General features: G+C 46.9%; 1 protein-coding gene across 1 annotated transcript in view; it reads right to left on the bottom strand.

Annotated features, from left to right (window-relative positions):
• Window positions 1–24,525, bottom strand: part of LOC142582844 (uncharacterized) — a 127,994-nt gene that overhangs the window by 14,953 nt on the left and 88,516 nt on the right. The window contains exons 2-4 of the mRNA XM_075692923.1: window positions 17,670–17,791; window positions 15,112–15,334; window positions 3,173–3,499 (exon numbers count right to left, since the gene is read on the bottom strand). Coding sequence (XP_075549038.1) covers window positions 3,173–3,499; window positions 15,112–15,334; window positions 17,670–17,791 — 672 coding nt within the window. The remainder of the gene's footprint in view (window positions 1–3,172; window positions 3,500–15,111; window positions 15,335–17,669; window positions 17,792–24,525) is intronic.

Genomic DNA, 24,525 nt, shown 5'->3' with positions numbered 1-24,525 from the left:
CTATATTTCTTTTTTCTAACGGTCATGCCATCAGCGTCATTCGCATTGCTTTGTTATACAGGGTGTCCCAGCTATAGAGCTTTAGCCAGAGTTTAAATATATGTGAATTCCACGTAGCTGGACAGAACTAAGGTAATGTTGTTTGCCCCGCTTGGAGGTACTCAGATTATTATTTCTTTATTCTACGTAATTACATAATTAGTCCTAATTATTTAATCAACTTCTTAAATTTTATTAACCCGCCGTGGTTGCTCAGTGGCTATGGTGTTGGGCTGCTGAGCACGAGGTCGCGGGATCGAATCCCGGCCACGGCGGCCGCATTTCGATGGGGGCGAAATGCGAAAACACCCGTGTGCTTAGATTTAGGTGCACGTTAAAGAACCCCAGGTGGTCAAAATTTCCGGAGTCCTCCACTACGGCGTGCCTCATAATCAGAAAGTGGTTTTGGCACGTAAAACCCCAAATATTATTATTATTAAATTTTATTATTATTTGAAAAGTGTAAATGAGAAAATTCTAGAGAGACATGAAAAACTCCCAACACTGCTTTCTGTTGCTCAATACTTACTACATAGAAGTGTTTTTCCGAGCGTGAAAGAAGCCCTCAAATGCACGCAAAATTGCCGCGCAACTGACCCCTCGAGGCACTTTGCGTGCATTTTCGGGCTTCTTTCACGCTCGGAAAAACACTTTTATGTATCACGTATTGTTCAAGAGAAAGTAGCATAGGGAGTTTTTATGCCACCCTACAATTATCGCACTACCACTTTTAATCTAATTTTAATATTTTGGGAAGTTGATTACTTAAATAGGACTAATTATGTAGTTAGGTAGAACGAAAAGATATCTGGGTATCTCCAAGCGACGGCAAAACAACATTACCGCAGTTATGTCCAGCTACGTGGCATTCGCATATATTTAAACTCTGGCTAAAGTTAGCTGGGACACCATGTATAACAAAGTAATGTAAATGATGCTGATTGCATGACCGATAGAAAACAATATAACAGGACAAATCAGACGAACCCCACCTGAACCCCAACCAGTTACTGTAAATAGGTCGTAATCATCCGTTTTCTCATATTCAGACTATTCATGATGATGGCGGTCGGAGGGAAACAAAGGGGGAAATACAAGAATGTAACCAGGACAAATGCTTGTTCTTTTTTTTTTGTCCCTTGTTTTGCGTAGTGTTCTGACCGCCATCACGGCTGAACAATTCCAACTGGCCCAAATTACCGCTATATTCAAATCGGATTATTAGCTGTGTAGGAGAAAGCTCGTCGTACACATCCCATGCTGGCGCAAAATGTTACATCCAGTTCTCTTGCCCCTCGCTTCCTCAAAAGACGCTGCTTGTTTTTTTCTTCCAATTCCGCGTCAGACGACGGTTACTCTGGCCTCAAGACGCCCGCAGCAGACTGATCGGCCATCAGCTCGGTAACATAAATAAGTGATGCTCCTATCCACACAACCTTTATGGACAGTGCCACGCGGTCGCCCACTGGAACCTGACGCATCTCCCTAGAGACCCCTAGCCGGAGCGTGCGCGGACTCGGGTATGGGGAGACGAGAGAGGGGAGCGCAAGGGTGGCGTGCCTGACGCAATCGTCATTCTGCGGCCGGTCGACCGAAGGCGCCCACGACGTCCCGTGCATGCCGAACAGCCGCGTGGCTAAGCGTGCGAGGCAAGTTCGCGTTTCCCGCGCTTTGACTCGCACAGGTGAGGGGAGACGCCCTTCCTCCTCCGCTTCCACCCCTGCTATACTTCCAGCCAATACCGCCTGTAATAAAATCATGGCAGTAAAGCTGGCCGCGAGGAAGGACAGACGCAGCTCACAGTCGGCCAGCCGTCAAGTCTCGGGGAGCCTATCAGGGAATGGGACGCGGGCCAGCCGGCGCGCGGAAACAGCAACAGCAAAGAAGCGCGGGCCATCTCTACCGCGATAGGGTCGAGGTGGCGCGAGCCGCTGTTCCGGAACGCGCGGCCGCTGCTTCGGTATAGCAGGCACAGTGCGACCGGTGTTCCCGAAGGCTGCAAGGTCGCGGAATCGACAGCGCTGGTGTTTTTTGTGGCGCATGGCCAGTGTACGGCGCGTCGTATGGGACGGAAGCAAGCTTGCTCTTCGAGGGCCGCTTTGAAGCCGAAGCTGTAGGTCTATGACTCCGCTTCGCTCGAATGGAGCGCCACGGCGAGTGGGAAAGAGAGGAAATGTAGTGGGCAAGACGAAAGGAAAGGACGGAACAGCGCTGTTATAGCAGACCGCTGTATCTGCCTGCTACAAGGGGAAATTCCCTAGTGACGATTGCGATCACGTTCGGCGCCGTGTACGCGGAGCCAGTTCATCGCAAGTTACCGCTCCTTGACGCGCAAGGAAAAGCTCCTTGCTGTAGATGTTCCCCTTGGAATAGCCGTTTGATGGACTCTTTCCTGACCTGGCTCCAGTTAATGGCTGTTTCTTTACTGCAGCTCTTCGGTTCACGCAAAAAAAAAAAAGAAAGGTCACCAGGATACAGCGGCAGCAGAAGGCGGCGAAAGTTGGACGGATAACAAAGAATTGAAAGGCACTAAATGACTAATCCGATAACGCTTACTGCAGCGTTGAAGGGGCGGTGCTTCTCCTCTTCTGTGACGTGTGCCATTGTATCGACTAAGGAGCAATTGGTCTAGAGTTAAAGGTTTATTCAATCAAGTGGGGCGGGGCTACAGGTCGGGAGGGGGCGGGGGGAGGGGCGTACACATGTCTCTGTTAGTTTGTTAATCTACTTTATCTTGGTCGGGTTGCCTCATTTATGGATCTCGATAGGTCATCATAACTGCAGCGCAGTTAGATTTTTCGCTGCACTTTGATCCTCCTCCATTCTGTCGCCGTGTCCCCGTCACCATGGCTTCGCACATCACATTTGCAGAAGGCTACAAAAGCGCTGCTACGGCTCCTGAAGGCAGCCTAACTGAGCGACCACCTATGACACAGCGCTAATTTTCGCTACTTCGGCTACTCGAGTGCACATCAACCATTTACTTTCTCTTGTTCCCCTAACCTTTTCCTCCCTTTTCTCATTCCCCAGCGCAGGGTAGCCAACCGGGCTCCGTCCTGGTTCTCCTCCCCAACTTTCATTTATCATTTTCTCTCTTTCTCTCCTTCAACGCAAGTCTTGTAACGAGACTCACACTGGACGACGAGCTGGACGTCTACGAGGACGTGGTATCCGCGCGCCGACTTGAAGCGGCAGGTGTACCGACGCGAGTGCTGCCTCCGCACGCGGCCGAAGCGCAGCAGCCGGCCCCCGAGGTCAGGAGCCACTGGCCGAAACGTCGCCGGTGTGCCCCCGGGTTCTCCCACGGCCGCCGTCTTCGTTCGGCTCGAGCTTGCGCCGCCGGGCGCGAGCCAGCTGTCGGCGCCCGCCGAACCGCACGACAGCTGCAGCTCGTCGCCCTCGCGGGCCACCACCGAGTAGCTCGGCACTGCGCGCGCCTTGTTGGGGACCGCCTCTGAGACTGCACGAGAAAGAAAGGTGGCAGAGAAAAGGATGAACACTTCGTTACCTCCAGAACGGAGCGCGAGACACCTCTTGCGTTCACATATTTATCCACTTGTATGGCATGCGCCACCTATTACTGCGACAGCGCTTAAAAGCTCGAAACTGAACAGTCTGTGTCCGACTGTCCACCCGTCCGTCGATAACTTTCCGATGAGCTCGGGTCGACGTCATCTTGATTTCACCGCCACGTCAGTTCCCGATTCCCAGCTTCTCCCTCGTCATATGGCGAAGAAAAACAAGAACTCTCCCGTCGCCACAACCGTAGCTCAAATTTATGTCTATGCAGCAATGTGTAGTTGGTAGCTGGAACTATTGTGCAAGATTCGCACTTCGCCAAAGACTAACACTAGTGGCGCCAGTGCACGTATTTCGGGGGCCACAGCGGTTAACACAGCAGTGGATGAATGCGCTGCTGCGTGCTTTACAATAATAAGGTTGCTCTAGAGAAGGTGGTGGTGACCGCTCTGAGATGTTGATCATGTCGCATTAAATCCGTTGACAACCAAAGAAATAAAGTATTTTTGTCGTTGCGATATAAACAGCTATTCCTCGCACCCTTTCATGTTTTAGCGTTTCGAGTAAATAAACTTTTGTTTCGTATACATTGTGGTGTTTTAGGCAATGAACTCGCTCACAGTGAGGCAAGATCGGCCTCCTCTTCCTCTGATGAAGTACGGATGGCCTAATCGCGACCTGACACCAACTCCATGATCAAGGCACTCATGCAAGACCTTACAAAGGCTTACAGAGCCCACTATGACAACATTCACAGACGTCTACAAATGATTGACCCAGACGGTAAATTCTGTTTGCCCCCGAAGCTTACACGGAGCAAAACATCATGGCTACACAGGATACGACTCGGCGTTGCTTTCGCCCGTCGCTACGCACACCTCATCGGCCCATCGAACAGCCCTGATTGTGAACATTGCCAGATGCCCGAAACACTGCAACATGTACTGTGCGACTGCCCAGCATATATGCTGGAGCGAAGGACGTTAGACAGTTTTCTAGCGAGCGTTGGCAGACAACTACTGTCGGAGGAAGCGATCCTCGGCCCATGGCCTGACACTGCAATTTCAATGCGTGCAACAAAAGTATTGTTGAAGTTTCTGCAGGACACCAAGCTCGACGAGCGGCTCTAGCGAGACAACTGTCTCATGTACATAGCACTCACCACTTCTCTTATCATCATCATCCATGCCAATACTTTCACTCCCCTTCCCTCTTCCCCAGTGCAGAGTAGCAGACTAGAGCGCACTGGCTCAGGTCGACCTCTCTGTCTTTCCTGTCAATAAATTCAATTCATTTGCTTCGTATAAACTGATATTCGGTATATCTCAATATATAACGTGATTAAATAGACGCCTCACTGCATACCCACAGACACACGCAAATCGTCAAATCATTCCGTAACTTGCACGAAGCACTGGTGGTGTTTGCACACATCTACGCAGGCTCAGACAGCCGTGAGGTTCAGGAAATTCATTCAGCCAACCCTGCTAAGGAGGTCAAGCGTCTGCAGCGATGAAGACGAAGACCGAATGCTAAACCCTTAGCGGACCAAATAAAGTTTTCTCTCTCTCTCTCTCTCAGCGTGATGTAAATATAGCACCGAGGTTAGAGCTCCTTCATTAAACATTTTCATATTACCGGAAAACATTCCATTGCGTCAAACCACCTCCAACACATTCTCGCTGGTTCTTTTTCCTCATCAACAATGACCGAATACAAAAGATATTACTTGGATTTAAAGCACATAAAAATTGCACACTATTTTACTGACATATCAATTTTGAGTATAGACCCGTGTAATGCTATAATCCACGAGAATTGCGGCGTTTCCGCTGAGTTTACGGAGCCAGCGCGGTAAAGATATAAGTTCTGAAGGCAACTTCATACGCAACGTCGTTAAAGTAAGTTAAATCAATAAATAAGAGTGTTTCAGGTGTAAAAACCCCGATTTGATTATGAGGCACGCAGCAGTGAGCGACTCCAGAATAATTTAGATCACCGACAGTTCTTTAACATGCACCTAAATCAAAGTACACGGGTGTTTTCGCATTTCGCACCCACCGAAAAGCGGCCGCCGTGGCCAGGATTCGATCCCGCGACCTTGTGCTTAGCAGCCCTGCACCACAGCCACTAAGCAAACACGATGGGTGATGTTGAAGTAAACTGCTTGCCCGCGGACAAAGCTACGACATATAGCTGTCCGAATTCAGGTTGGCTGGCGTATAGCATTGAGCGCGGAACACGAAAAAGAAAAAGAAAGAAAGAAAAGATAGATCGCTTAGACGGAAACTCCAGCGAGGGTTCTCTATCCAAGTCAAGAATAAATTGTCCTTCAAGGGTCGCGATTTCGAGCTACAGCCCGAGCAAGGAAATCGTGAAAGGAACTAGGTCGCAGTGGGGAAGGCTACGGCCGAGCGCCGTTTTCATAAGCCTCATCAATTATATACGAGTGAGATGTTCGCAGCGGGGGTTGCTGGACTGCTGATACAAAGCTCGCAGACGAGAATACAACCCCCAGAAGTCACAAGGGGGGTACTTAAAGGCACTCGATACACATTGTTCGGGAATATTGGGCGTAGCTGTACGCGGCAGTGAGGCCACCTAGAACTGCGTGCATGCTCTCAAATTGTCTAGTTTCGCCGCAAAAAAAGAAAGTGAATAAAGAACACCCACTCTTTCTCTCCACAAAAGGTTATTTGAAAGAAAGAAATACAACGCAGAGGAAAGCGAAAGGAGACGCAATAGAAAGGACACAGGCACGGTGTCACGTTGGAGACCCTGCGTCGCCGATCGGGCAGTATAACTGAATGTGGAACGAGGACAGCGAAAAAAAGGAAGAAAGCAAATGAATATTTGATGAATTTGGCTCTGAATAACACAATTCTGTATTAGAAGCACTACCATTTGGAGAATATAAGAAATACCAGCCGGAAGTTGGACCCTTGCATGTCGCTAAACGAAAGTAAAGATTTATTTTTTATCCGCGACCCTGCTCGTCCGCCAACCAATCTGGTAAAGGACTGGAAAGCGGCCAACCGTGCGCCCTGCTTGTTACGAGTGAAACGTACCACAAAGAGGTCACGAACCAAATAGAAAAGCTATCAGTGCTACTCATTTTCTGTATGCGTTGCGTCATAGGTATGCGTTTACGTCAGTTGCTCGTGAAAAAACAGCAGCAGGTCTGAGGGGCGCCTTCACTACGACATTACAGGCGCTCACCGTGGGCACTGCTATCTCGCTTGCTGATTACTGGTCAAATAATGGCGCTGTTTCCTTTAAAAAAATCCGACACAATCGACCTCATGATCACTGTCGACGTTAATACCATTAGTATTCAAACCATGTAGCCGCACAGCGTATTGCTGAAGACACCTTTATATACACTGCAATTTCCCCTGCTTCGGGTCCGTTGTTGCAGCTTGACACATTCGGACGCCACAAAGAAGGCTTCACTAAACGCGGGCTACCAACCGCAGCTAGTTTTCCCCAGCTGGTACATTCAAATGGACTTCAAATGAACTATGGCGCAATTGCGTACGCTTCTGTTTCAGGCGTTATCAGCCAGAAGAGCGCGCGTTATCACTTTTAACGCGAAAGCGTTAAGAGCTCCGAGTCCCAGAATACCCGGTGTTGGTATCGGCGGAGTTTCCCGTGAGCGAAAGTTTTCGTGTGTATTTAGGCATATGAATACGCCACGCCTTGCTGCATGGCGTGCGGTATACGCGGATTATATTACCCCACCATTCTATCACTAAAGTTGCTCGTACCTTTGTCTTACATTCTTGACAGAGTTATTCCTCAGAATATTGAGAATGACAGCCCACAAATAAACGAGAAGAAAGGGGGTTAACCGAGGAGCCCGATTTTTATTAGTCATATCATCAGAAGCCAACAAACACTGACACCAAGGACAACATAGGGGAAATTACTTGAGCTTAATAAATGAAATAAAGAAACGATAGATTAATGAAAATTAAAGTGGATGAAAAAACAACTTGCCGCAGGTGGGAACCGAACCAACAACCTTCGCATTTTGCGAAATGCGAAGGTTGAATGCTATCATGTTCTACTCTTAAAGACGAAGCCTAAGCGTCCTCCAAATGCTTAACAGTAAATTTTTCCTGATGCTATGAGACTGTGTCAAAGCGCTAGCTTTCACGATGAAAGTTGGTGATATTTGTCCTGTGGGATTTCTAGGCGCGCATTAATGGACAGGGCATCGGACTGCTGTGCTGAAGAGACCGGGTTCGAAACCAACCGTTGGAAGTGTAATTTTGTTTCCCGTTTTGCGAGCGAGAGTGACGTTCCAGGGGATAAACAGCAGGCCGCAGCATCACGCAAAAGTGGGGGAATTATAAGCTAGGAATCTTAATGCCATTAAAGATTCATGGTGATGCGAGCAACATTGTGTCCGTCCGCAACGGAATTTTCGGCTGTGCCGTCCGAAGCACATGCGTATGCAGACGCCGTCGCTCCCGGATTTTGCGTAGCACGCAAAACCCCGCATCGCATATACCCCAAGTGCGGATGCTGCACGTTCGGTTCCGATTTACACATCACTAAAAGGGCATGAGTTCGAGTCCCATGCAGCGGCGTTGGTGAGCGGAGTTTTGCTTTGCTTCACCGTATGGTCACAGTGGGAGGGGGCCTGGACAACGTCCGCTGCGCGACGACAACGCAACTGAAAGACCATTTGGGCGCGGCAAACTCAGCTTCTCCAGTCGGAATTGCTTGTTCTTCACCTCCCCCCCCCCCCCCCACTCCGAGAGTCGCACAGACCCAACTCCACCCCCCAGCATCCGTATCCACATGAGGACGTACTCCATTCCAGAGGTCACACAGCTACGAGTGCTTGGCATGGTCATGCAGAACAACGGCAGACATGCGGCGACCATAAACAAACTCACCACCACAGTACATCAGACTATGCGCCTGATTAAACGGATAGCCAATAGACACAATGGGATGAGAGAGCATGACTTGAGAAAGTTATTGCAGGCCTTTGTTATAAGCAGAGTAGTATACTCGCTCCCATATCTACACCTCAGCGGGGCGAAAACGGAAAAAGTGGATGCCCTTATACGTCAAGCGTATAAGACAGCCCTTAACCTCCCCAGGCACACGCCAAATGAGCGCCTCCTTCACATGGGGGTACTTAACACATTTGATGAGCTCACGGAAGCCCATCATCATCATCATCATCATCATCATCATCATCATCATCATCATCATCATCAGCCTGGTTACGCCCACTGCAGGGCAAAGGCCTCTCCCATACTTCTCCAACAACCCCGGTCATGTACTAATTGTGGCCATGCCGTCCATGCAAACTTCATAATCTCATCCGCCCACCTAACTTTCTGCCGCCCCCTGCTACGCTTCCCTTCGCTTGGGATCCAGTCCGTAACCCTTAATGACCATCGGTTATCTTCCCTCCTCATTACATGTCCTGCCCATGCCCATTTCTTTTTCTTGATTTCAACTAAGATGTCATTAACTCGCGTTTGTTCCCTCACCCAATCTGCTCTTTTCTTATCCCTTAACGTTACACCTATCATTCTTCTTTCCATAGCTCGTTGTGTCGTCCTCAATTTGAGTAGAACCCTTTTCGTAAGCCTCCAGGTTTCTGCCCCGTAGGTGAGTACTGGTAAGACACAGCTATTATATACTTTTCTCTTGAGGGATAACGGCAACCTGCTGTTCATGATTTGGGAATGCCTGCCAAACGCACTCCAGCCCATTCTTATTCTTCTGATTATTTCCGTCTCATGATCCGGATCCGCCGTCACTACCTGCCCTAAGTAGATGTATTCCCTTACGACTTCCAGTGCCTCGCTGCCTATTGTAAATTGTTGTTCTCTCCCGAGACTGTTAAGCATTACTTTAGTTTTCTGCATATTAATTTTTAGACCCACTCTTCTGCTTTGCCTCTCCAGGTCAGTGAGCATGCATTGCAATTGGTCCCCTGAGTTACTAAGCAAGGCAATATCATCAGCAAATCGCAATTTACTAAGGTATTCTCCATTAACTTTTATCCCCAATTCTTCCCAATCCAGGTCTCTGAATACCTCCTGTAAACACGCTGTGAATAGCATTGGAGATATCGTATCTCCCTGCCTGACGCCTTTCTTTATTGGGATTTTGTTGCTTGCTTTATGGAGGACTACGGTGGCTGTGGAGCCGCTATAGATATCTTCCAGTATTTTTACATATGGCTCACCTACACCCTGATTCCGTAATGCCTCCATGACTGCTGAGGTTTCGACTGAATCAAACGCTTTCTCGTAATCAATGAAAGCTATATATAAGGGTTGGTTATATTCCGCACATTTCTCTATCACCTGATTGATAGTGTGAATATGATCTATTGTTGAGTAGCCTTTACGGAATCCTGCCTGGTCCTTTGCTTGACAGAAGTCTAAGGTGTTCCTGATTCTATTTGCGATTACCTTAGTAAATAGTTTGTAGGCAACGGACAGTAAGCTGATCGGTCTATAATTTTTCAAGTCTTTGGCGTCCCCTTTTTTATGGATTAGGATTATGTTAGCGTTCTTCCAAGATTCCGGTACGCTCGAGGTCATGAGGCATTGCGTATACAGGGTGGCCAGTTTCTCTAGAACAATCTGTCCACCATCCTTCAACAAATCTGCTGTTACCTGATCCTCCCCAGCTGCCTTCCCCCTTTGCATATCTCCTAAGGCTTTCTTTACTTCTTCCGGCGTTACCTTCGGGATTTCGAATTCCTCTAGACTATTTTCTATTCCATTATCGTCGTGGGTGCCACTGGTACTGTATAAATCTCTATAAAACTCCTCAGCCACTTCAACTATCTCATCCATATTAGTAATGATATTGCCGGCTTTGTCTCTTAACGCATACATCTGATTCTTGCCAATTCCTAGTTTCTTCTTCACTGTTTTTAGGCTTCCTCCGTTCCTGAGAGCATGTTCAATTCTATCCATATTATACTTCCTTATGTCAGCTGTCTTACGCTTGTTGATTAACTTCGAAAGTTCTGCCAGTTCTATTCTAGCTGTAGGGTTAGATGCTTTCATACATTGGCGTTTCTTGATCAGATCTTTCGTCTCCTGGGATAGTTTGCTGGTATCCTGCCTAACGGAGTTACCACCGACTTCCACTGCACACTCCTTAATGATGCCCACAAGATTGTCGTTCATTGCTTCAACACTAAGGTCCTCTTCCTGAGTTAAAGCTGAATACCTGTTCTGTAGCTTGATCTGGAATTCCTCTATTTTCCCTCTTACCGCTAACTCATTGATCGGCTTCTTATGTACCAGTTTCTTCCGTTCCCTCCTCAGGTCTAACCTAATTCGAGTTCTTACCATCCTGTGGTCACTGCAGCGCACCTTGCCGAGAACGTCCACATCTTGTATGATGCCAGGGTTAGCGCAGAGTATGAAGTCTATTTCATTTCTAGTCTCGCCGTTCGGGCTCCTCCACGTCCACTTTCGGCTATCCCGCTTGCGGAAGAAGGTATTCATTATCCTCATATTATTCTGTTCCGCAAACTCTACTAATAACTCTCCCCTGCTATTCCTAGTGCCTATGCCATATTCCCCCACTGCCTTGTCTCCAGCCTGCTTCTTGCCTACCTTGGCATTAAAGTCGCCCATTAGTATAGTGTATTTAGTTTTCACTCTACCCACCGCCGATTCCACGTCTTCATAGAAGCTTTCGACTTCCTGGTCATCATGACTGGATGTAGGGGCGTAGACCTGTACAATATTCATTTTGTACCTTTTATTAAGTTTCACAACAAGACCTGCCACCCTCTCGTTAATGCTATAGAATTCCTGTATGTTACCAGCTATATTCTTATTAACCAGGAATCCGACTCCTAGTTCTCTTCTATCCGCTAAGCCCCGGTAGCACAGGACGTGCCCGCTATTTAGCACTGTATATGCTTCTTTTGGCCTCCTAACTTCACTGAGCCCTATTATATCCCATTTAATGCCCTCTAATTCCTGCAATAGCACTGCTAGACTCGCCTCACTAGATAACGTTCTAGCGTTAAACGTTGCCAGGTTCATATTCCAATGGCGGCCTGTCCGGAGCCAGTGATTCTTAGCACCCTCTGCTGCGTCGCAGGTCTGACCGCCGCCGTGGTCAGTTGCTTCGCAGCTGCTGGGGACTGAGGGCCGGGGTTTGATTGTTGTGTTCATAGGAGGTTGTGGCGAAGTACTGCACCAGGGTGGCCAATCCTGCTCTGGTGAGGGAGTGCGTTACCGGTTCTGGTCACCGAGATCAGGCCACACTCCAGGCCTGTTTGTGCAATTTTATCAACACGCGGATTGTTTTTTTTTTGTTTTTTTTAATCCGGTGGAAAATTGCCGGCACCGGGATTCGAACCACGGACCTCTTGCACGCGAGGCGGGTGTTCTACCTCTACGCCACCGCTGCACCCTACGCCACCGCTGCACCCCATCGCACAGCCCAAATTGAGACGCTGTCCTCCACCACCACAGGTCGGCACATCCTGGAAAAACTAGGACTAATCCCGACTTCTAAGGTAAATCAGACATGTCCCTTACCATCGGACATACAAAACTGCATCACTATTCTCCCCCTGCCTAAAAACATGCACCCCGTGCATCATGAGGCACGCAGGCAGACCAGGGTAAAAAAGCCCTCTACAAACAACACCAACATGACCACCTCACTGTGTGTGTCGACGCCGCTAGCTACCTACAGAAACCAGCCTAAGCCGTAAGGGCAGTGTCACATCAACTTGGTTACATCACAGCTGCCACAATACAGGCACGCACGTCCACAGAGGCGGAGGAGGCTGCCATAGCGCTGGCCATCACAACCACCGCTGCCGAGGTTATGCTTAGCGACTCCAAAACTGCAATCCGCAACTACTCGAAAGGCCGAGTTCATGAACGACCACGGAAAATTCTCAATCATCAGACCCCCCTCACACCAATTAAACTCATATGGGTCCCCGCGCACGCAGGCCATCCAGGCAATGAGATGGCCCATCCTATCGCTCGAGTAGCCGTCAACCGAGCCACGCCGTCCGATGACCTGGATAACACCAGAGACCGATTGGTAGAATATTACGAGATCACCCTCCACTACCGCGAAATGCGGTTGAGATATCCTCCCCCAGATAAATCCTTAACCAAATGCCAGCAAACTACCAGGCGCCAGCTTCAGGCACAAACTTTCCTTTCTCCAGCTTTTGTCGCCCTGGTTCATCCAGGCCTATATCGACAGGAATGTACGCTCTGCGGCGCGACTTCCATCACATAATGTTCCATCCAACGTCCATCACATAATGTTCTTATGCCCTGAGCTCCAGCCACCCTCTGAGTGGCAACTCACCGACGTCGAGGGATGGGAAACCGCGGTGTCTAGCTCCAACCCAGCCGACCAAATAAAAAATTAAATTATGGGATTTTACGTGCCAAAACCACTTTCTGATTATGAAGCAAGCCGTAGTGGAGGACTCCGGAAATTTCGACCACCTCGGTTTCTTTAACGTGCACCTAAATCTAAGTACACGGGTGTTTTCGCATTTCTCCCCCATCGAAATGCGGCCGCTGTGGCCGGGATCCGATCCCGCGACCTCGTGCTCAGCAACCCAACGCCATAGCCACTGGGCAACCACGGCGGGTCCGACCAAATACGGCTGGTGGACTGGGCTCTGGGGGTCGCCGAGGGCCAGAAATTCCCGGACCACCCTACGCGCTCCTGAGCCGCCTCACAAGTAATGTTGTAAAAAGGCTCACGTAATAAATGTTTACCACCATCACCTTCTCCAGTTTTTAATGCGATATCGGCTGTGAAAGAGATGATGACATATAAGTAACGTCCGATTCTATTCGCTGCCGATAGCGCAAGAAAAAAATTTAGAGGGCGCTTAAGCTTCGCCTTTAAGAGTGGAACGCGATAGCGTTCACAGACCCCTTACTGCTTTTCATGCTTCCCGGCAACTGCCTGCAGCTTATATAACCGTAACGTTCGCCGGGAAGCGCTTGCCGCGAACGCCATGCACGAAGGCGAGCTTTCTGGTAGAAACGCGGCCTCGTGCCTGGGTTGATCTCCTGTTATTTTTTCGCACTTTAAAAATTTCATTCTGATAAGAGCTAACATAAAGGGCATGCGCGCTGTCGGTGTTTTTTGCCATTACATTAGTTTGCGGGTTGCCGTTCTCAAAATTCCTAGGAAGAACTTTGTAAAGTATGAAAGTAAAGGTAAGAGCAACTCTGGTGGTAGAGAACTGGTTGGGTATGTGTGGTTCGGATTTTTTGCCGAAGCGACGTCAAACGCTGACACGGGGTGTTGACGCCGCGTGTTCTGCTACACGGGCTCCTTAAGAGGAAGCTTTAGCTCGGGCCAACTCCGGGGCCAAACTCTGACGCGGCTTATTCAAATACATGTAAAACGCAAAAACGTTTTTTCTGAGATAACGCCTGGACCGATTTTAAGGAAATTTGTTGCATTTGAGAGAGAAAGTTAAATTCTGGTGACTGTTGGAAGCGGAATTTCGATTTAGGGCCTGAAGTTTGTGAAACGAATTCTCAAAAACTGGAAAGTTCGAATAAAATAGACACATGAAGTTTATAAATTAATAGATCTGCATCATGAACAGATATCATGGTTCTGTAAACGGAATACATGAGATCATTCAAAGTGCAAAAATTCGATATCTCAATTAATATCTTACGCGAATATGTCACCTTCTGTACAAGGGTTCTGCAAAAGCTGCATCTACATATTACTGAATCTTTTAAAATTCATGTGTAACACATCGATTTTGTCCGCTTTAGATGTACTATCAGATCCGATTCACAGAATTGGGATGCCATTTTTCCTTGCTAAGTTAGAGACTTGTAAACTTTGTAGTTTCGTTTGCTGAAAATTTGATATTTGCTAATTTTTCATAAATGATCGACGATCTAAATCAGAAATTCGAAAAAGCAGTCACTAGATTTTAGGTTTTTCTTTTAAATGCAACAAACCTTGTCAAATTTGGTGCAGTATTTGCCGAGAAAAACTAATTCTCCTTTTATATGCATTTAGATAGGAGCATCCGAGTTTAAGCTACCTCTTAATGCCTTCGCGTCAAAAGGACAAATTGAAGGGACAGAGACCAAGGGCGTCCTTCTTTCCTCGTTTATTGCGCACTATCCATGCATAATTATGCATATATATTACCAACTCGCCGAAACCGGTATTTGCGACCGAACATAATTTCTCAGAGTTCCATCCCCGTAACGTAGATAGGCGCCGCGAGTTGCCAGGAATAGGAGTCGGTAAGGTGGACACACTGGCCGTTAATTAAGCCGAAACCCCATTGAACGCTTACACAACGTACACCGTGCGTTTTTGTCATCCAGTGTCGGCGAGTCTTTTTCAGATCGTGCCATGACCGCGTAATGCGCAATACATGCCTGTCCGTCTCTTGCTCTTTTTTTTATACCCGTACCCCTGTGTAGGGTAGCCGCCGCCCCTGATTAGCCTCCCTGCATTATACTCTGTCTCTTTCTTGGCAAATAATCCGATTAGGCCAACTCAACGCCTAACCTTCAGACGTCAAATGGGCAGGGATTGAAGTCTCTTCGCAGGACTGTAGGGATTGGCAAGGTTCCATGGCAGATTGGGTGCAACTATCGCTCAGCTGGAGGCCGCACTCTCTCCACACTAGTTCCTCCATGACGTTGTTGCTGCCCTGTTGAGGGGCTTCAGCAGCGTCGTCTCGTCCACCAGCCTTGTCGCGCGACTTGACACGCTCTTGGCTGTCGTTTATCTGCGCAGCAGAAGAGAAACACAAATGGACCTACAGCGGACACCTTGAACATCGTATCAGTCACCCAATCAATGCGCAGTCGGCTACATAACTTTACGGGACCTTGCTTGAATGATAAGTCTAAATTTATACTCTGTTAAGTCATCACGCTAATAATATTATGCATCACTGAGTATGTCGAAAAAAATGCTACGGGCTAGAACTTTGAATTCCAGTATATGTGCCATGCTTCACTGGAATTCACTCTTTCTTTATTTTATTTTTTTTTGCATATCTTGTGTCCCGTAAGCTCTTGTGGACGACTGTGTGCCTTTTCTTAAACTCTTCTCGGTAGAACCACCAGACCAAAAAAAAAAAAATTATGGGATTTTACATGCCAAAACCACTTTCTGATTATGAAGCACGCGGTAATGGGAGACTCCGGAAATTTGGACCAGGTGGAATTCCTTAACGTGCACCTAAATCTAAGTACACGGGTTTTTTCGCATTTCGACCCAATCTAAATGCGACCGCCAAGGCCGGATTCGAACCCGCGACCCAATTCTTAGCAGTCCAACAACATAGCCACTGAGCAACCACGAGGGGTGTATCACCCGACCAAAAGCCTCAATTGACGCACGCTGGTACATGTGGTACGATGTCTATTTATTTGTGGATTTAACTGAAATTAGGTGTAGGAATCTTGCGCCTGCGATTCTAATCATTTCTTATCATCTGTCACGCAGAGTGTGTGATCACGCGCAAAAGCGGCAGTCAGGCACCACAAGGGCTTCATAGAAGAGCTACAAGAATTGAAAATGAGAAAGAAAAAGAAAAACTAGGCCAGAACTTTGCGAGCTCTCTAAGTATGCGATAGCATACTTAGAATGGGATGTGTAAGAAGCCTCGACAGCTGCGCGTGTGAAGACTATCATGGAGTGGCGGTAGTCCACCTATAATGCTATAAAGACATACATTTGTGGCCGGTGGTGAGATTGAACCTCTGTCATCCAGTACAGCATTCCAGTACTCTAACCATTGGGCTACGATCGCACGCACGCTTGTCTAGTTCCCGAGCAGCTCTTTGAAACGTCCGGCCAGTTTCTCGCATTCTTGCTTTCAGACAGCTAGCGCTTTGAGACGCTGTGTTAGGCTGTACTGACTTCGGCATCGACCCACGTTTTCTCTTACTGCACTGCTTAAGTGACTGGCCAATTCTTTCAGACAGATACCTCCAAGTAGCTGAACTTCGTCTCTAGTGCCTTAGCATTAAAAAGGAAGTCGCTGCATGATACAAGTATCAATCTCATTTGAAGTGAACGCTCCCTCAAACACTCTATGAGTGTTTGAGGGAGTATATGCCCCGTGAATACACGAGTGCATATAGTGAGCGAGTAAAAATCTTTATTATAAGGGCTGACATTCAGGCCTACGCGGTGTTTGGGATTTTAGAGATTCATCTGGTTCGGGAGTGTGTGTGCTTCCACGGCCAAGTTCACTTGCGGGGCTAAGTTTTTCGTTTAGCGTATTGATTCTCCTCGTCACAAAAGCAAAGCATTCATTCAGTCTAGGCATAAAGTTTCCTTTAATATGCGTATAGCTCACGATGCCGTAAAAAACGTGCCGCCCACTGCGCCGTGATAATTCAGGTGAAACGGAATCACTCACTGTCCAAACATTTCCTTACCATGTGCGTCCAACTCGCATTGTTCACCTGCGTTCAGATTTATGGCACGGTTCATGGGGTTGGCTCACATTGGGTAAGACTACGAAATAGCACATTAACATTTGAGCCTCACACAAAAAATAAAGCTCGATCATATCTTTCTCGAACAGCATTTCTGTGAACTTCTTGTCAGCGCACGATTCGAGACCTCGCAGGCCGATACCATAAAAAAAGTTCAAAGAAATTTGCATGTATCCATGTACATTCAGAGTTTTGGGCTCATCACTAAGTACGCGAGGAGTCAAGTAGCTCTAACCTGTCCGAAGTTCCCACATACCAGAGACACAAATTACGATGCCATAACTGACACTCGTGCCGGTTTACAAAACTGTGCATGAGACGCCGCGTATGTGCTGCTAATATACCCGAGCACAAATAAAATATTTAACTTTTTCACTATCACACTTGTGCAATGGAGCACCGTTTCGCACTGCACTGATAAGCGTACCGTTTGTATATGCGCTCCGATTTTCCCTAATTTCGTTACTCACTGATTTTGCACTCTATTCGGACGCGATCACATGGTGTGCACCTCCCCATTTTCAGCACATGAGTGAGTTACATTTGACACAAACACCTAACTGAAGTCATCCAAGCGCTACCGTACTCAAACGTATCCGTGTGCATTACCGACTCTTCCTCGAGGGCAGAGGCAGGCCTCCGCGACAGGCACTTGATGGTGGTCAACGCCTCGACGCTGTCCGCTTTCTTCTTGGCTTCGGCTTCGCCTTCGGTCAGGGGCACAGCTTCCTCTGCGCAAAATGAAAAGTAAACAACGGCTGCGTGAGCAGAGTCATTGGACGATACTTCTTTTTGTTTACATAGCTATACCTCAGCGATACCTTGATGTCCCCACTGCCGTATGTTCAACAGTAGCGCCTTCGGCGGCGTCGTCAGTCCCTACAGCATTTACTGTGCCAGTTGCCCGATACGGTTAACAGAATGCCACCTTAACTTTGTTGCGTAATTCTCCCTCTCATTTTGGACTCAGAGGACACCGCTTAAAAAGCTATAACCTCTGTATTTACTAAAATGATCTGCTTTGCCCTTGACTCTGTTATTTAAAGCAGTGAAGTCACCAGCCCGAAAACATGCACGCAGTATGAAGCGTCCTCTCGTAGGTGCTATTTACAAAGCTGTTAAAATGATTTTGACGCAACTGTGATGTAATGGTGAATTTATATAGTTACGGAGTTTAATTGCCGTATCCCAATGCACATTAGAGGAGTGATAACACTTACGAAAGTGTTAATCATTTATGAGCGTCGTTTATCCCTTTTTTTTAAGCTGAATTAGTGCGCACGAGTTCATGGGCTAGTTTTTTCGACGTACTAAGGCAGCGGCGCGCGATAGACAAGGTCATAAGGACACCACTCGTGACGTCAGTATTATGGCTCTTGTGTCCTTATATTTCATGCACTGCTACCTTAGTGCGTAACAGAGCACCTTGGTTGCGAAAGTATACACGTGATAAGTGTTATGTAACTCAGTAAGCTGAATTACTTGGTGCGCTTCCAGATAGTTATCGGCACAGACTTTGTGGCCACGTAGGTGCATAGATATTGTAAGAGGGGCCTGTTGGGCTAGTTGGTACGTGGTTATACTAGGAAAACACCAGCAAATTTGAAGAAGGGGGAAAACAAGAAGGAGACAGACAAAGCGACAGGAAGATGGTGCACCTTCCTGCCACTTTGTCGATGTCTGCTTCTCGTTTTTTCCGTTTCTTCAAATTTACTGGCCTTCTCCTATACTTTAAGGGATAGCATGTTGAAAAAATTCGCTCCTAAAAGCACTGCCATTGAAGAAGTCGGGTGAAGATATGGTTCGGTAGCGCAGCTCAGTATAATAAGGCTTCCCAGAATGATTCCGGCGATGACTGCGAGAAACACAGTGATAAGCACTGAGGCCATTTAAGTTAGATAACGAGAATCCTGCAGAACGTTAAGGTTCGTAGATACCTGTGTGGCAGATCATGAATTGCGTGCCAACTATAAACACAGGCCCTCGACATTTATTAGATGCGTTGCGGTCGGTTGCCCAGCAATAACCACCGTCGCGTTGTACGAAATGCAATGTATGTAGCAAGCCTGCCGTAAATAGTAGTGCCAAGTGTTTACAGACATCGAATGGTACAAAGAGAAGGCAAGCGCAGTCGAGCACGGCAAAAAGCTGTATGTAATGAGATGGGGCAAGGAAATTTGCAGGCATAAGATGGAGTGATCGAGCTGGCGCGAGAAAGGTGTAACTGGAGATCACTGGCAGATGCGTTAGTGCTTTCAGTGGGCATAAAATAGGCATTATTATTATTATTATTATTATTATTATTATTATTATTATTATTATTATTATTATTATTATTATTATTATTATTTATTTATTTATTTATTTATTTATTTATTTATTTATTTATGGGTGGTGAAGAGAATATATGTTCATAAAGCCATTCAACGCAATGTCACACAACCCGGGAATGGGCGCGCGGCCGCGAGAATGATGATCACTCTTGAACGAGCCCGACCAGAACAATAACGAGCAGCGAAAACGTGCGCAAACCGCTCAGCTTTCAAAGGCGCCTATAGTGTCCATTACTTGCGCGCCACCGTCGTCCATTCGTGCGGTCTTTCTGCAAAACTCGGACGACTGGGAAGCTGATGCCAAAAAAACAGAAATGAGTAGAAATTTGCAATGGTTTCTCCTGATAGCCGCAGACAGCGGCAGCCACAGTGTATAAACTTCCACATCATCACGCCACCACGGTGGGCGTTCAGCTTTTGTTTCCTCAAAACCGTTTTCATTCTTCACCAAAGCAGCGAGCGCCTTTTCCCGTTGTGGCGTGAAAGAACGTACAACAACGGCGCAGGCTACGTGTGCTATAGCGAAAAAAAAAAAAACATGAATGGAGGGAACAAGGCCCATACAAGGAAACCGAGAGTCTGCGCAGTTGTGGAAAGGAGAAGAAAGGAGCATGGTAAACCCGCCGCATTCATGTTTTGGACATGTATGGATCAATTCGACAGGCTTATATGCGTTTCGTTACTTCGGCAGCAGATGTTTTCCTTTTACCAAAGCTTTTGATGCAAAAATGATCGCTGAAGCGGAAAACATTCTCGGCACCTACCTCTTTCTGACGCTTACACGCATCCCGGAATATAGAATGTAAAACGTCGAACATCGAAAAGAAAGACACCAGGTTTAGGCGACGGGTGAACGAAAAATGGCGTGAATGACACGATGTAGAGGCGTTTCGTGAAGCTTTAACCAACTCGTCACCACTACCGCTAGAATGTAGTTCTTGCTAGTCTCCTTTGTTTAGCTAAGCTTCAACTTTGCATAGTTTGATGTTTCGAAGACGCGGCGAGCCTATAGTCATTATTATTATTATTATTATTATTATTATTATTATTATTATTATTATTATTATTATTATTATTATTATTAATGCAGGAAGAAATGAACCGCAAGGGACCTCCAATAACAAAGTTTACTGTAACACTGCGTAATAAATTAATCTGGTTGATTGCCGCTTACGGGCTCAATAAATTTTTAAAATGGCGTCTCCGGCTGTTTTCACGAAAAATCGAAGCTGTCAACTGTGCACCAGCATCAAAACGTCCACCTCTTCTTTGGTGCCTCCTTCAGCTTGGAATCTCGCCATTCCGAGAATCACAAGAAATGTTGGTGGATCGTCACCGGCTATGCTGAGTGGCCTATATGCAAAAGACGTCGCGACTAAATTGAAGGTCCCGCATTGCCCGTCATTTCTGGCAGCGTAACTGCCTTCCGAGCAGCTGTTCACTACAGTGCTATTATTATTACTGATCATGTAAACGTATGAAAACGACAGACATAATACACAAACAGAAAACGAATCAGGCTATCAATTGTCTTCTGAAGAAGACACCATGCCTACCCGTTTGGAGAGGTGAGAGAGAAAATAATGAAAAAAGATGAGGAGAATGAACCACGATACGCCAGTACACACAGTACGACTCCAATCTGTAGTATGAGTACTACAGATCGGAGTCGCGACCCGCAGTTGATAAACCCGCAGCGCCATCTTTTTTTCATACCGCGTTAAACCAGTTGCATCACATGAAGTTTGCGGAAGCAAAAATCCTTCCTCACGGCAACATCCTTGGCTTGCTCGTAAAGAAATTCCTGAGTTAACGTAGACATCGAAACCCAGAGCCTACGATAAGCGTCCATTAGTTATGCCGCGCGTCCTCTCCTATTATCTTTCTTTCCCATTAGCCCCTCTCTACGGGGTAAAACGGAATGCCAAACGTACGTCCGGTTGACCCTACTACGTCTCTTTCCTTTGCGTTTGCTATTTGTCTCTGTCTGTCTTATCCAAGTTCATCCATACAAACTCGAGCGCACAGAAAAGCGCACGAGAGTAAGTGACTGACACACACACGCACGCACACCACAGGTGGTGCTATGAATGACAAACTGCACCGTGGCAGCCCACAGCACAGTAAGAGGCAAGGTTATGCATGTTTGATTGCGCGCTGCCCGGCGACCAGTGAGTGCAGGCGAAGGAAACTTGCCCGGCGGCGGAATGCGACTGAGGTAGCTGAGGCCGGAGAGGCGGGCAAGGGCGAGTTTCATTTGGAAGACGTGCGGGGAGTCGTACACACGTGGGCGGGCACGCAGCATGTAACGTGGAGTCAGCGTGCTCGGAACGCGGAAAAGCTAGCTTCCCTATTTGCGGCTGCATCACTCCCGGCTATAGAGGACGCAGCTCTGTTTAACTTATCCCCGTGACCGCCGCATTCCTTAGGGCTAGCCCGGCGGCCCCCATGCTAGCGCGCAGCCGCTGGAACACATCGCTGGTTGCAAATGAGATCCGATGTGTTTGTGTTGCCGCCGAGCATTTCCCGGAAGAATAAATCGCAAGAATGTATGTCCGTAACAACGTGTCCAGCTTGCCGCGGTCGTTTCTCCTGGATACATCGCCCGCGGTATTCTTCTAAGCTTCGTTTGTTTCAGTGCCGGCTTCATCAGTGAAACTGGCTTCCTCTTCTTTACTTTGCATATATTATGTACAACATGTTCCTCTTTTCTGTCTTCTTTGCCAGTGGCGTGCTCTTTCGGTATAAGGGACCGACACTCCAACGCCCTCATCTCAGTTCATCAGAAAGAATTAAAAATTATAACTTTTTCAGCATAGTTGGGAGATAAAAAAATATATATTTTCTTTTTTAACGAAAAGAATCCACCTCAAATTTGGACGTAGGTGCAGCCAAAATAAGTTTATTCACCACATCAGCGAGAGCATACATACTCCGAATTATGCGTATACATATGCTCGCATATCATGCCTCCCCATATCTATGCGCAGGATTAAAGTTTACAGCAGAAACGGTGACAGATGTAGTTAAATGCTGGGAACAGAGTGCGCTTCAATATAGAACGGAAAACTTGAAAACCTGCAAAGAAGAGGATTTCGAAATGCGTGCTTGCTTCCTACTAGCTGTTTTCCGAGCACGTTCGTCGTTCTTAAATTTCATCACTACTACTTTTTTTTTTTTTTCGTGCTGAATGCATCAAGTCTTCTTTCTTCATCCTACAGACGAGGAATCTAAATAAAGCGACAGAGAGACGTTGTTCATCGCACGTTGCCGTCTACAATGCTGTATTACGGCGGGAAAATGACAAACTGTTCGAAGGTACCCTCGCAACGTGTGCACACTTTAATCCACTGAGCAAACGATGAGGAGTTTTCATCCGTCGCACAGAAGTTCCCAACTTTCTCGGCTGCACTAGACTTAAGGTGGAGTGACGGGGTTAGCCTTGTTGCATTGCCGAAGTTTACGGAAGCCTAGACATTTCTGTACTGCGGGGCAGATCAACCCAGTCACGTGAGCTGCGCAGCGCTGCTCAACATATTTCTTGCCCGGTTTGGTTGTGAACGCTTTAGCTTAACCTTGCCAAAACCCTTTGGGGACTCTATAGACGCCCATTATTGATTGATTGATTGATTGATTGATTGATTGATTGATTGTGTTTAACGCCTCAACGTAACACTGCGGCTATGAGAAATGCAGCAGAGGAGGACTTGGTAATGATTTCGCTCATCTAAGGTTCTCTCACGTGCCCCTACATTTATCTTCACGTGTTTTTGCATTTAGCTCCGGTCGAGAAACGTTCACACCGGCTGTAAATCGAAATCTGCGACCTTGTGCTCGGTTGCGGAGCGCCATAGTCGGCGAGCCATTGCGGTGCATGGTCGTAGCCGTTTTTCAATGAAAACTGTGAAGTTTGTGCAAATAGTACATGGGCTTACGTACTCATAATTTTTGTCGTCTATCATTTGTAGTTGTTCTGATAACAAACAGTTGGCAACTTTGCAGCCCACTAATAGACTAAATATAATATAATATTTATAAAAACGTTCGCATACGCAAAATCTGTAGATATTTACGCACAGAAAAGCTCGAGTCTATGGGAAGGCAAAACAGAAGTTTCTACACAGTTCTTGTGCTGGCGGAACTAATTTTTGTAAGAGTGAAAGCGTCTGCCACAGATTATGCCAGCAAAGGAGGCGTAAGAGCCCGACCTTTACTACGCGACGTCAGTTTGCGCTTAACGTGAGCGGGGCGCCAACCCTTGAGCAATCGCCAGAACAAGCAATGTTAGGGGAAATAGAGGTAACGTACCAGAAGAACAAGAACTACAAGGAATAAAAACCACAGTACGACAAAACAAGCACTACAATGCTGGCTACCGCCTTATCGATCTGTTCAAGAACATGCGAGTAAACCGAGCATGGGGGTGCATGCTGATTACGCGCACCTTACCGGCCTTCACTATGTTAGGATACCTTCTTGCTTTAATTCTCGGGAGATGTGCACTTTGTGACCATCCTGTAAGCACGCACTAACCATCCGGGTTTGCGTTACTGCGTCTTGATTACCCCAAACTTTTCTATCTCTCCTCTCTATCTCTCTCTTTGCTTGTGTCTGCATAATACAGCGTAGCACCAGCCGGGAACCCGGTCATAGTGGTGACTTGAAAGCAGGAGGCGATAATGAAGATAAACATAACAAAGACGAAGATCCTTCGACCGAGAGTTCGATCAGCAACAAACTTCTCTCCAGGCCACTACGCAAATGCGGTTACAATTTGTAGTCTTTCACCGGTGCTGCAGGAGTCCATTAAAGACGAGCATGGATGACAGCCCACAAGTGCAGCCCAGTGCAAGCTCAGTCCAAAATGCAGAACATTAAGTGTGACTCCTCATGCCTCAGTATACAGTTTCAATTGTTATAAACACTAATCTCGTCCTGTATCTACTTTGCTGAAGTATTCCTGTATTTGCTAATAAGTACTTAACAAAAGGTTTTCTTTTTTTTTTCCTGCAGGTGACTCGTGACCACATTCTAAGAAATATTTTGTTTAGGTAATTTATTTGTGTACTATCTTATTTGTTAAATTTTTCAGTAAGTAAGCGAGATACCTGAAATCTCAATCCTTCCATTTA

This window comes from Dermacentor variabilis, chromosome 5 (assembly GCF_050947875.1).
Source record: "Dermacentor variabilis isolate Ectoservices chromosome 5, ASM5094787v1, whole genome shotgun sequence".
NCBI classification, from domain to species: Eukaryota; Metazoa; Arthropoda; class Arachnida; order Ixodida; family Ixodidae; genus Dermacentor; species Dermacentor variabilis.
This window is presented reverse-complemented; position numbering and strand designations above follow the sequence as displayed.